We start from the raw sequence: 13,583 nt of genomic DNA, 5'->3' as shown, positions 1-13,583 counted from the left end.
ATCCTTGCCTACATTGCAGGAATGGTTTCTTAAAGTAGCTTATCTGGCGGAAATGGCAAAGATCTCGGCTTTCTTAAAGCAACAAACGCAAGAGAAGTTTTTTGCGGTTTGGGATAAATGGATAAAATTTATACAATTTAGATTGGGTATACAAAAATATTATATAGTTTTTTCATAAGTTTTATTTTTATATATGTTATAGATAATCTTTATATATATATAAATATAAAGTTCTTAATTTAATTTTTATTTTTACTTTTTAAGCCTATATTCTGCTCTGGGAAGCTCAGGGGGGGGGGAAGGGAGGGGGGGGTTTTGGGAGGGGTGGGGGGTTTTTTTTTTTTTTATATATGTATTGTTTAGTTTTATTTTTTTGTATATGTTGTCTCTTGTTTTGTATTCCTTTTTCTTTTTTGTAAAATTTATAAAACTTTTAATAAAAAAAAAAAAAAAAAACACACACACACACACACACACACACACACACACACACACACACACACACACACACATATATATATATCCAAACTTCTTTTATTTATTTATTCAACTTATTATCCAAAGCACCAGAAGGCAGGACAAGCAGCAACGGATGGAAACTAATCAAGGAGAGAAGCAACCTGGAATTAAGGAGAAACTTCCTAACAGGATAATTAACCGGTGGATCAGAAGTTCCCCCCAGAATTTTCTAAAAAGAGATTTATTTGGAATTAGTATAGGGTCTCCTGCCTGAGCAGAGGGTTGGACTAGATGACCTCCAAGATCCCTTAAGTCATATTCTGTTATTCTCTTGTTTCTCTCTCCATTTTCTCTCTCTCTCTCTCTCTCTCTCTCCTCTGACTCCATCCATCCATCATCTCTCTGTTACTTTCTTTCTGTCTCCATTTATTTCTGTCCCCCCCATCTCTCCTCTCTTTCCCTTGAATCACAGCCCTGAGTGCTCCTGACTTACGACAGTTCATTTAGTGACCGTCCAAAGGCACTGGAAAAAGGGACTTATGACCGTTTTTCACATGACCATCACAGCATCCCCGTTTTTCACACTTACGACGGTCACAGCATCCCCAAAGGCATTTAGTGACCGTCCAAGGCACTGAAAAAACGGACTTACGACCATTTTTCACACTTACGACCGTCACAGCATCCCCGGTGGTCAGGTGATCAAAATTCAGACGCTGGGCAAATGACTCATAGTTATGACGGTCGCAGTGCCCCCGGGGGTCACGTGATTCCTCCTTTTGTGACCTTCTGACAAGCAAAGTCAAGGGGGGAAGTCTGATTCACTTAACGCCCAGGTTACTAAATTAACAAGTGCAGTGATTCACTTAACAACGGTGGCAAGCAAGGCCGCAAAACGGGGCCAAACTCACTCCACCTCCCGTCTCATTTGGAACGGACATTTTGGGCTGTGCAAAAAAGGTCCTAAGTCCCTTTTTTTTCTAGTGCCGTTGTAACTCCGAACGGTCACTAACTAAATGACCTGTCGTAAGTCAAGGACTACCTGTGTAGGCTCGCGCAATCAATCTGAGTTGTAATTTAGCCTACGGTCTTGATTCCTATCGCTCGACAGCCCCTTCCTCTTTGCAACCTGGGGGGGGGGGAGAAATCCATCAGAACGGAAAAAATCCATCTGGAAGGGACCTCAGAGGTCTTCTAGTCCAACCCCCTGCTCAAGCAGGAGACCTTAGGCCAACGTTTTCGCCTTCTGAGATCTTTCCGGTTCTTCGCGATGAGAATTTGAATTCTGGTCTGAGGAAGCAGCAGCGTTGGGACTTTGGAACGAGCCCTTGAGAACGGGGGTGTCTTTTCTTGCAGGCCCCCGGATTCCCCGTGTGCCGAAAACCACGTCGTTCCTCAAGAGATGCTCCGCTTGAATTCGAAGGAGGTCCGTCAGCTTCTACACAACAAGTTTGTGGTCATCTTAGGCGACTCAAGTGAGTGCAGCCTTCGGGGAGAGGCGCTCCCAGCTCTCTTGAAGGCATCTGAAGTAGCTTTCCCCAGCCTTGGTGCCCTAGATCAGTACCCTGGATGACAGGTCCCATGGTGGCCGTGGAAAAAGGATCAGCGGTTGCTTGCTCATTATGGGCTTGTGAGTCATTCAGGTCCAGCACCATCAGATGGGGAACCTACCTGGAATGGTGGGGGAGAGGGCCAAGGATGATGGGTGTTATAGTTGAACGTGGAAGGAGCTGGATCTGCTTTCTGCTGGAGAAGAATGAAAAAAGGTCACGGACCTTCTCTGTTCTGCCTTCTCCTGGGAGCGTGGATTTCATATAGCATCCAAAAGCTGGAAGGGACCTTGGAGGTCTTCTAGTCCAACCCCGTCCTGCAATCCTTTATGGATAAAATCACCAAAGCTGGCCACTTTAAGACTGAGGGACTTCAACTCCCAGAATTCCTCAGCCAGCAAAGCTGGCTGAGGAATTCTGGAAGTTGAAGTCCACCAGTCTTAAAGTGGCCAGCTTTGGAGACTTCGCTCAAGGCTTCCAAGATGGGCAACGTCCAATTGTGTGGCTCAACTGCCGGAATCCTCAGCAATGGTGATGCTGGCTGAGGAATTCTGGAAGTTGAAGTCCACCAGTCTTAAAGTGGCCAGCTTTGGAGACTTCGCTCAAGGCTTCCAAGATGGGCAACGTCCAATTGTGTGGCTCAACTGCCGGAATCCTCAGCAACGGTGATGCTGGCTGAGGAATTCTGGGAGCTGAAGTTGAATGACCGTCGCGGTTTAGGCCCGTAGCGGGTGGGGCAGGCTCCCTGGCGGTCGTAAATTGAGTTTGAGGTGCAGTTCCATTCTCCTCTCTCGTCCTCTTTCGGCAGTCCAGCGATCTGTGTACAAGGACCTCATTCAGTTGCTGCAGAGTGACTCCTTACTCACTTCGTCCCAAATGAAGACTAAGGTAACGAATGAGGTCTGGTGGAGCTGTTTTTTGGGGTGGGGATGGAAGAGGGGGCAGCTCTGCCTTCAGCGTCCTTCCTTGGTGCCTCCATTGTCGGCTTTCGCTAGGTTAGGACATATAACAGGGTTGTTGAGGGCACTTCAGAGGTCCTCTAGTCCAGGGGTCTCCAATGTGTGGACCGCAGCCTCTTGGCCACCGGGCCGCGTGAAGGGATGGCCAGTCCACACGCGTATGTGCTTGCGCTCACTCCCCACACTGGCGCTAGCGCCGTTCCGAGCATCCCACTGGCGCTAGCCTCGAACATCCCACCAGCACGAGCGCAGCACAGGTAAGTCCAAGCACAGGGAGGGGGGAGGCAGCCAATACCGACATGCCGCCCGCTCCGTCCCACCGTCTCTCGGCTTGTCTGCGGCCACCTGGTGAATTGGGATCACCTGCCTACCCCTTGTGCATGTGCTGGGGGTGGGTCACCTGGCCAGGCTGATCACCCTGATATCGTGTTTCCCCGAAAATAAGCTCTAATGCGTCTTTTGCTGTAAATAAAATAAAATAAGACCAGGTCTTATTTTCGAGGAAATATGGTCGGTCTCTCACACACACACACACGCCTGCCTGCCTGCCTGCCTGCCTGCCTGCCTGCCTGCCTGCCTGCCTATCTATCTATCTATCTATCTATCTATCTATCTATCTATCTATCTATCTATCTATCTATCTATCTATCCTATCTTCTATCTGTCTGTCATCTATGTCTTCTATCATCTATCTTCTATCATTTATCTATTTTCTATCTATCATCTATCTACTGTTTCTGTCTGTCTACTATCATCTATCTATCTTCTATCTCTCTATCATTTATCTATCATCTATCAATCTATCATTTATCTTCTATCATCTGTCTATGTATCTATCTTCTATCAATCAATCTATCTACTTATCTATCTACCTACCTATCCACCCACCCATCATCTATCTATCTATCTATCTATCTATCTATCTATCTATCTATCATCTATCAATCAATCTATCTACTTATCTATCTATCTACCTACCTATCCACCCACCCATCTATCTATCTACATACCTATCCACCAACGCATCTATCTATCTATCTATCTATCTATCTATCTATCTATCTATCTATCTATCTATCTATCTATCTATCTATCTATCTATCTACCTACCTATCCACCCACCCATCTATCTATTTTACCTACCTATCCACCAACGCATGTATCTATCTATCTATCTATCTATCTATCTATCTATCTATCTATCTATCTATCTATCTATCTATCTATCTATCTATCTATCTATCTACCTACCTACCTACCTATCCACCCACCCATCTATCTATTTATCTACCTACCTATCCACCAATGCATCTATCTATCTATCTATCTATCTATCTATCTATCTATCTATCTATCTATCTATCTATCTATCTATCTACCTACCTACCTACCTACCTACCTATCCACCCACCCATCTATTTATCTACCTACCTATCCACCAACGCATCTATCTATCTATCTATCTATCTATCTATCTATCTATCTATCTATCTATCTATCTATCTATCTATCTACCTACCTACCTACCTACCTACCTACCTACCTACCTACCTACCTATCCACCCACCCATCATCTATCTATCATTGATGATAAATGAGCCATGGTGGCACAGTGGTGAGAATGCAGCATGGCAGGCTGACTCTCCCCACTGTCAGGAGTTCAATCCTGACCGGCTCAAGGTTGACTCATCCTTCCATCCTTCTGTGGTTGGTAAAATGAGGACCCAGATTGTTGGGGGGGGGCAAGATACTCTGTAAACTGCTTAGAGAGGGCTGTAAAAGCACTATGCAGTGGTATATAAGTCTAAGGGCTATTGCTAGTGCTACATCTGGAGCTTATCGAACGTCTGTTCTTTTCTCTCTCCAGGGGGAATTCACTTTTGAAAACGACCACCTAATCGAAGGTGGTGTGCTTGAGGGCCTACACAACGGAATTCATTACCGGGAAGTCCGTCAGTATCGCACCCGTTATCATCTCATCCGCTTCTACTTCCTGACTCGGATCTACTCGGCATATTTTGAAAGCATCCTCGACGATTTCCGGGCTGGCCCAGCGCCAGATGTTTTGATCCTCAATTCTTGTGTTTGGGATGTTTCCAGGTAGCCTGTCGTCCGTCGTGAGTGTCAACTATTTGATGACCTTCAGAGGGCTCTTGGTGGTTCAAAGGCCTGAAATCCTGTAGGACCTCAGCAACTTTACCACTCCTGGACTTCAGCTCCCAGAATTCCTCAGCCAGCCGTGCATTCTGGGAGTTGAAGTCCACAAGGTGTAAAAGGGCCAAGATTGAACACCCCAGACTTACACCCTTGTGGATGCTCGTCTGTTGCTGTCACCCCAAGCTGTGGTGTGACTTGTAAGCCAGAACTTAGTACAGGTAGTCCTCGACTCACGACCGTTCGTTTAGTGACCGTTGAAAGTTACAACGGCAGTGAAAAAGTGTCTTATGACCGTTTTTCACCCTTAATGACCGTTGCAGCATGCCCGTGGTCACGTGATCAAAATTCAGACACTTGGCAACTGACTCGTATTTATGATGGCGGCAGCGTCCCCGGGGGTCGTTGGATCCCCCTTTTGCGACCTTCTGAGACAAGCGAAGCCAAGGGAAGCCGGATTTGCTTAACGACCGTGTTACTAGCTTAACAACTGCAGCGATTCACTTAACAATTGTGGCAAGGAAGGTCATAAAATGGGACAACATTCGCTTAGCAAGTGTCTCGCTTAGTAGCATAAATGTCGGGCTCAGTTGTGGTCAAGTTGTAGTTTGTTCGGCTTAGCATGAGATACGCTGGACAATTTGGGATGATTTTCTGCCACAGACAGATGGTGATGCTCATTACTCAGCTGAGGAATTCTGGGAGTTGAAGTCCACAACCTGTAGAGTTGCCCAGGTTGGAGACCTTGTTGTAGGGATTGACTTAGGTATTTTAATACAGAATAACAAGAATTGGAAGGGACCTCGTAGGTCATCTAGTCCAGGGCCCTTGCTCAAGCAGAAGACCCTAGACCAGGGGTGGGCAACCTTGGCTCTTTTATGACTCGTGGACTTCAACTCCCAGAATTCCTGAGCCAGCCTGGCTCAGCTTGGAAACCTCTCCCTTTCCCCTCAGCGTGGCTGGCTCAGGAATTCTGGGAGTTGAAGTCCGAGTCATAAAAGAGCCAAGGTTGCCTACCTCTGGCCTAGTCCTAGGCTGCTTTATGACTCGTGGACTTCAACTCCCAGAATTCCTGAGCCAGCTTGGCAACCTCTCCCTTTCCCCTCAGCGTGGCTGGCTGAGGGGAAATTCTGGGAGTTGAAGTCCACCAGTCATAAAAGAGCCAAGGTTGCCTACCCCTGGCCATTTCTGACAAGTGGCTGTCCAACCTCTTCTTGAAAGCCTGCAGTGATGAAGAACCCCCACCTTCTGAAGGCCACTTCTGTTCCACTGGTCGATTGTTCTCACTGTCCCAAAATTTCTCCTTATTTCTAGGTGGACTCCTTCCTTGATCAGTTTGTCTGCCCTTTGGGTGCTTTGGAGAATGTCCTCTTCTTCTTGGGGGCAGCCCCTCTAATATTGGAAGGCTGCCATCATGTCACCCTTAGACCTGATGTAGAATAACAGAATTGGAAGGGACCGTGGAGGTCATCTAGTCCAACCCCCTGCTCAGGCAGGAAACCCTATACCATTTCAGACCAATGGCTGTCCAGTCTCTTCTTAAAAACTTCCAGTGTTGGAGCATTCACTGCTTCTGGAGGCAGATGGTTCCACTGGTTGATTGTTCTAACTGTCAGGAAGTTTCTCCTTAGTTCCAGGTTGCTTCTCTCCTTGATGAGTTTCCATCCGTTGCTTCTTGTCCTGCCTTCAGGGGCTTTGGAGAACAGGTGGACCCCCCTCCTCTTTATGGCAGCCCCTCAAATATTGGAAGACTAATATCATGTCACTGCTAGGTCTTCTTTGCATTAAACTAGATATATCCAATTCCTGCAATCGTTCGTCGTACGTTTTAACCGTTGTTGCTCTTCTCTGCTCTTTTTCTGGAGTCTCAACGTCTTTTTTATAGTGTGGTGACCAAACCTGGATGCAGGATTCTAGATGTGGTCTTTATAGAGCAGTGGTTCTCAACCTTTCTAATGCCGCGACCCCATAATACAGTTCGCCATGTTGTGGTGACCCCCAACCACTTATACATCACCGGGTGCCAGGAGCGTGGCCAAAGAAAAGGGGAAAAAAATGGCGGACAGCCTTGTTTGGCAACCCCTGTGAAATGGTCGTTCGACCCCAAATGGGGTCCCGACCCACAGGTTGAGAACCATTGTTATAGAGCAAAGTTTATTTATAGAGCGGTATAGAGGGTTTCAGATTCTGGTTAGTTTTTTTTGTCCCTGAGCAGATACGGCCCGTCTTCCATGATTGAATACCGCAAGAATCTGGAGATCGCTTTCAACAGATTGGATGCTGAGCTCTCATCCTCCTGTTTGGTCATCTGGAACATGACCATGCCTCTTGGACCCAGGATCAAAGGTGGCTTCCTTATACCAGAGGTACGAGAAGGAATCCCCCAGTCTGCTTCTTGTCTTAGAGGTGTGGTCTTGACGGGGGTTGTCAGCGTTGCTGTGTGGTTTGTTTCAGGTGCTCCTTTTATGGCTTCTTTGTGGTGTGCTGGGCTTTGGTTAATCTGCGGCGAGCCCCAAAAGCAGTGGTTCTCAACCTTTTTAATGCCGCGACCCCCCAACTGGTCGTAAGTCGAGGACTGCTCAACTGGTGCAGCCCCGTTTGCAGAATGGGACTTTTGGCGGGCTCAGCAGGGCAGAGACAGCCTGGACAATTCCTATTGGCTTTGGAAAGCCAATAGAATTAGACTCTATTCAAGAGAGTCTATTCTATTGGCTTTCAAAAGCCAATAGAATAAAAGGGAGTAGCACAGCTAAGGAAAAGGGGGGAAAAAATGGCGGACTGCGTTGTTTGGCGACCCTGTGAAATGGTCGTTCGACCCCAAATGGGGTCCCGACCCACAGGTTGAGAACTACTGCCCAAAAGGTTCTCTACTAATTGGAATTAGCATTGGAATTTACATATAGTCCCTCTGCACTGATGATGTTTCCTAGTTTGGTAATGAAACGTTTGCAAGAAAACCAAGTTCAGAGAGACCTCAGGACCCCACAGTTGTCATTCTCCTCCTCCTCCACTGCACACCTCCTCCCTTCTAGTACTGATGATGTTCCCTAGTTGGGTCATGAAATGTCTCCAAAACTCAGAGAGCACCAAAGACCCCACAGTCGTCGTCGTCCTCCTCCTCCCTCCTAGCACTGATGATGTTCCCTAGTTGGGTCATGAAACGTCTGCAAGAAAACCAGCAAGCTCAGAGAGCACCAAAGACCCCACAGTCATCTTTCTTCTCCTCCTCCTCGCATACCCCACTCCTTTCTAGCACTGATGATATTACCTAGTTGGGCAATGAAATGTCTGCCTTTCATCATAGCACAGAACACAGACTGGAGGTTGAAGGGACATTGGAGGTCTTCTAGTCCAACCTCCTGCTTGGCCAACCAAGGGAAGTTTGCGCCTTATTTCCTACTGTCTCCCAGCTGCAGCACCTGAACCAGACCCTCCGCAAGGACATCATTGAAGGCAACTTCTACGGGGCCACGCTGGCTGCCCTCCACCTTTTTGACGTGGTGGACCTCCACTTCCACTTCCGCTTCGACGTGGGGAACCGGGTCAAAGATGGCATCCACTGGAACAACGTGGTGCATCGCAGGATCACCAACCTTCTCCTGACCCATCTGGCAGACGCCTGGGGCGTCGTGATCCCAGAGAAGGATCCTTGGGAGGGTGAGTAGAAGGACACCCATCTGCTATCCCTTGAATCTCCACCTGAGGCAGGGAGAGGGTGATAAAGCCAGGAGCATCTAATTCAGGAAGAAGTTGTTTTTTTTTTTTTTACCCCAAGGGTGCAGTGCTTTGGCGTAAACAGCCGAGGGCGCTGGTGAGGCCAAAGACCGCGATAGCCAGAGGCCTCTTTTCTCTCGACATCTACTACTCTCTACTTTATACTACAGTAGCACTGATGATGTAACCTAGCTTGGTAATGAAATGTCTGCAAGAAAAGCACCAAGCTCAGAGAGCATCAAGGACACCACAGTTGTCTTTGTTCTTCTCCTCCTTTCTGCGTACACCCCACTCTCTTCTAGCACTGACGATGTGACCTAGTTGGGCAATGAAATGTCTTCAAGAAATCAGCCAAGCTCAGAGAGCACCAAGGACCTCACAGTCCTTCTTCTCTTCCTGCTCCTCCCCTCCCCAAACCCCTCTCCCTTCTAGCACTGATGATGTTACCTAGTTGGGCAATGAAATGTCTTCAAGAAAACAGTCAAGTTTAGAGAGCACCAAGGGTCTTGCAGTTGTCGTCATCCTCCTCCTCCTCCTTCTTTCTAGCACTGATGATGCTACCTAGTTAATTAATGATATGTCTGCAAGAAAATCACCAAGGACCCCACATCCTTTTCCTCCTCCTTCACTCCACAAAAACCACTCCCTTCTAGCACTGATGACGTTACCTAGTTCGGTCATAAAACATTTTCAAGAAATCAGCCAAGCTGAGAGAGCATCAAAGACCCCACAGTCCTTCTCCTCTGCACAAATCCCACACCCTTCTAGCACTGATGATGTTACCCAGTTGGGTCATAAAATGTCTGCAAGAAAGCAGCTAAGCTCAGAGAGCACCAAGGACCCCACAATCCTCCTCCTCCTCTTCCTCCTCCTCCTCTTCTTCTTCTTCTTCTTCTCCTTCTTCTTCTTCTCCTCCTCCTCCCCTACTCCCCTCCTCCTCCTCTTCTTCTTCTTCTTCTTCTCCTTCTTCTTCTTCTCCTCCTCCCCTCCTCCCCTCCTCCTCCTCTTCTTCTTCTTCTTCTTCTTCTTCTTCTTCTTCTTCTTCTTCTTCTTCTTCTTCTTCTTCTTCTTCTTCTTCTTCTTCTTCGGAAGCTGGATTCGTTTAATGACCACACGGTCCACTTAATGACTGCTGCCATTCCCTCTGGCAAAAGGGCCATAAAATGAGGCCCAACTCATGTAACCATCTCCTTGCTTAGCGATAGAGATTCTGGTGCCAATTGTAGCCGTTAAGTCAAGAACGTGTTTCACGTTCCATGGTTAAACACCCGGAAGCACCTTGAGGGGCTATGGGGAAGTGCTGCCATAGATAGCGTAGTCGGCCAGAGTTTTCTCCGAGAGGCCTGGTGTGTTGTGAACCACTTGGTGTCCTCTTTTCCTTCAGAACAAACCAAGGCCATCAGGCTGCTAGCTGCCCCAGCGGACATTATAGGACACCTCAATAGGAGCAGAAGAGAATATGAAGATGCCGCAGGCTTCCGGGAATGTCCCACACCGGCAACCCGATGGCGGCACAAAGAACGCAAGTACCTGTGGTTGGAGGGGTCACAGGGGCCCATGTGGTGGGTTCTAGCAGGTTGGAGGTCACCGTCCAGCCACGTGGTGCTTCTGGAGCCCCTGGCCTGGCCGATAAGGATGGGAAGGTCTGCACTGAGCGGGCATGCGGGCGGGACATGGTCAAAAAAAAAAAAGTCAAGATGGCGGCCACAGTGTGGCAATCCAAGATCCCTCTGTTTCTTACGGACATCGTACTCAATGCTTAAGAGATGGATCCTTGATGACGTCACCATGGCCACCACCTTGATCTTTTGGGGTTACACCTTGGGGGACATCCCTGATACCGAGGGTGGTTGAAGAGTCCAGAATGGTCTCCCTTGATCCTACAGATCAAGTGACATTTGCTGGCCGTTATGAAGCCGACGGGCGTTATCCAGAGCACCCCGTTTTCTATGATGACTGTTTACTCGTTCCCAATGGTGGAGGGACATCGACGCCTTTCGTGGGATTTACCAGCTTTGAGGACTCCCAAGGCTTCTCCTTTTACCCAGACAACGTGTTCAGAGGTCAGTGCTTATGTGCACATGTGTGTGCTCTCCCTCCCTCTCTCCCCGTCTTTCTCTTCCTCTCCCCCTCCCTTTCTCCTTCCTTCTGTCTCCCCCTCTCCTGCCCATTCCTTTTCTCCCTCTCTCGCTCTCCCTTCCTCGTCTTTCTCTCCCTCTCTCCATCCCTTTCCTCGTTCCCCTTCTTCCTCTCTCCCCCGCTCTCTTTTTCTCCCTCCCCTCCCTCTCTCCCCATCTTCCCCTTTCCCTCTTTCCTTCCCTCTCTCCCGTCCTCTCTCTCCGTCTTTCTCTCCCTCTCCCCCTCTCCCTCCCTCCTTCTCTCTCTTTCTTAATATTGATCTCAGCAGTTGCTAGTTTAACTGGAAACAGGCGTGACCTACAAAAGAAACCTCTGGGGGAAGTGAGACTGGGGAAGAACTCGCTTAATGACAGTAATTGGGACCACACTGTCCATCACTAAGCAATGCAGTTGTAAAGGACAGCAGTTTTGGCAGTCCCCATTAACATCGTTAAAGCGAAACACCTTGGCTGATTATGTGAGGAACTCACATGATTGCAATGTCTGACTTTTTGCCAGTTTGTATATTGACTTTGGTTGTGGGAGCCTGTCAGGGAAGATCAGAAATCGTGATTACGTAACCACAGGACACTTTGATAGTTGGTTGTGAAATGCCCAGATCCCCAGATTGTAGTCATGTGATCACATGGATGCTATAATGGCCAAAACTCTTGAGGACCAGTTGTAAGTACTGCTTGTTCAGCGCCATTGTTAAGTTTGAAGAGATGAATGAATGGTTGTTAACTGAGGTCCTTTTGTACAAGCTAACAAGGATGAGGTCCCCTGGTTTGCACGCACAGAAAGCCCACTGATGGTCCAAAGTGACAAGCTGGCAAGGCACGGGCTGTGTTCACACAATGTATTTCACCGGCTCCGTAGTGTTTGGCTAGCTCTGATTTGTTCTTCGTGGCTTTGTGCCAATACTTCCTGTTGGATTCATTTGTGCTTCGGAGCACTGTATGAAGCCTAACATGAGTTAATGAAGATCTCTCTTTTGATGGCCAAAACTGGCTATGTGTTTGAGGTATGTAGCAAGGAAACTTTCTCTACTGCTTCTTCCTCTTTTTGCTTTTTCTGTAGACGTGGCCCTCGACAACTTTGATTGCCATCTGTGGGCCCCCCCAGATCCCTTCCTGCCTTACCCCTCCCACAACGAAGAAAACATATTCCCAAGCTCCAGGTGGCATCGAAAAAGAAGAACACATGTGGGCTCTCCCTTTGTCATGCGCCAAGAGCACTCGTATCGGGGAGATGTTACGCCGTATTGGAAACGCAAGGTCCCCTTGAAGCGCCACTGAAGATTGTCTCCTGCCAGGACAAGGAAAAGTATCTCTTCCAGGGTGTAGGAGAAGAACTGACCGTGGAGATTTTCTCTCCATTCTATTATCTGTGCACCAAAATTGACCCGTGGAGATTTTCTCTCCGTTCTATTTTCTGTGCACCAAAATTGACCCGTGTGCTTGTGTCTGTGACAAAAGGATGCAACATCCTCTCCGTCCTGGTCTTGTCTTGGACAATTGGCCCTGACCATTTCACCCTCATTCCCCCTCGTCCCAGTTGACCCATCACAGCTGCCCGTCCTCGTCTACCCGTTCCGCGTCGCTCTCAACTACTGCTTCTCTCTGGGCAATTCACTGCAGGACAAATTGCTCCGGCCAATTCGCCACGTGGGACAATTAGCTCCGCGGGATAGTTCCCATCTGGGACCCCACACCGCGGCCCACAGGGGCTGCAACTTCTGCCGTGCTACCAGGACGGTTGGGACACTGGTGGGCTCGGCTCACAAGGTGGCGAGAAGCCAGGAATTGGGTGGAAGGGTTTGGGTATCTATTTAGTGTCAGGAAGACTTCAATTGTGTCCTGAGGTTCGAGGTTGGAGCCTGACAATTTAGCAACTATTTCTGAAACACCGTTCCAGAAGTGACTCCATGGAGTTATGTTGATCTCAATATTGTTTTCCCCTACTCCAAGGTCGGGGTCTAGCCCACTCCCAGGAGGGTGTCTGGCCAGGGACTGTTCTCCTTGGCCCTCTAGGGACCCTGACTTACAAAAGGATTCCAACAGCCAGTGTAAGACGGACTGATGTGCGTCTGCTTATGCATGCTACGAAAGAAAACGACACATCCCAAAGTCATGTATAGTGGGAAATATTAGAAGTTTATTTGTAACTGACCAATTCCGAAGCTGCTGATTGCAGACTCGGTCCTATATATTCTGCTTGTGTTTTTTTAGTTCTTTTTTTTTAAAAAAATTAAAACTTGCCTGTTATTGTTTACATCTGGAGGGTTATTATAGTCTTTGCTCTTGGTTTTACTTTATGGAGGTGTTTCTCAATCTTGGTCACTTTAAGATGGGTGGACTTCAACTCCCAGAATTCCCCAGCCAGCTAGGCTGGCTGGGGAATTCTGGGAGTTGAAGTCCACCCATCTTAAAGTGACCAAGATTGAGAAACTTTGATCTAACCCTATCTGGAGGGCGCAATATGGTGGAAAATGTTGAGAGGAGTCTCATTAAAAGGTATTAAAATCCTTACGATGGGGATATAAATGTATCCGACTTCTTTGGAAAACATTTAACTGTGGGTAGGGAAGAGGTCCAATAATAGAAAAAGGAAGAAATAGTCTCAAATT

The 13,583-nt window shown here is 47.8% G+C and overlaps 1 protein-coding gene across 1 annotated transcript; it reads left to right on the top strand.

Moving 5' to 3' along the window:
- The first annotated feature begins 1,841 nt into the window (after window positions 1-1,841).
- PCED1A (PC-esterase domain containing 1A) lies at window positions 1,842-12,936 on the top strand. Its single transcript, XM_039368838.1, has 10 exons — window positions 1,842-1,934; window positions 2,818-2,897; window positions 4,836-5,068; window positions 7,338-7,488; window positions 8,533-8,779; window positions 10,221-10,358; window positions 10,723-10,925; window positions 12,035-12,215; window positions 12,512-12,711; window positions 12,925-12,936. The coding sequence occupies exons 1-10, from the start codon at window positions 1,862-1,864 to the stop codon at window positions 12,934-12,936; spliced, it is 1,518 nt and encodes a 505-aa protein (XP_039224772.1). The 5' UTR covers window positions 1,842-1,861.
- The last annotated feature ends 647 nt before the right edge of the window (window positions 12,937-13,583 follow it).

The sequence above is a fragment of the Crotalus tigris genome, unplaced genomic scaffold (genome assembly GCF_016545835.1).
Source record: "Crotalus tigris isolate CLP2741 ecotype Arizona unplaced genomic scaffold, ASM1654583v1 scf7180000020941.558017, whole genome shotgun sequence".
NCBI classification, from domain to species: domain Eukaryota; kingdom Metazoa; phylum Chordata; class Lepidosauria; order Squamata; family Viperidae; genus Crotalus; species Crotalus tigris.
The sequence above is the reverse complement of the archived record's forward strand: the minus strand, read 5'-3'. Positions and strand labels throughout refer to the sequence as shown.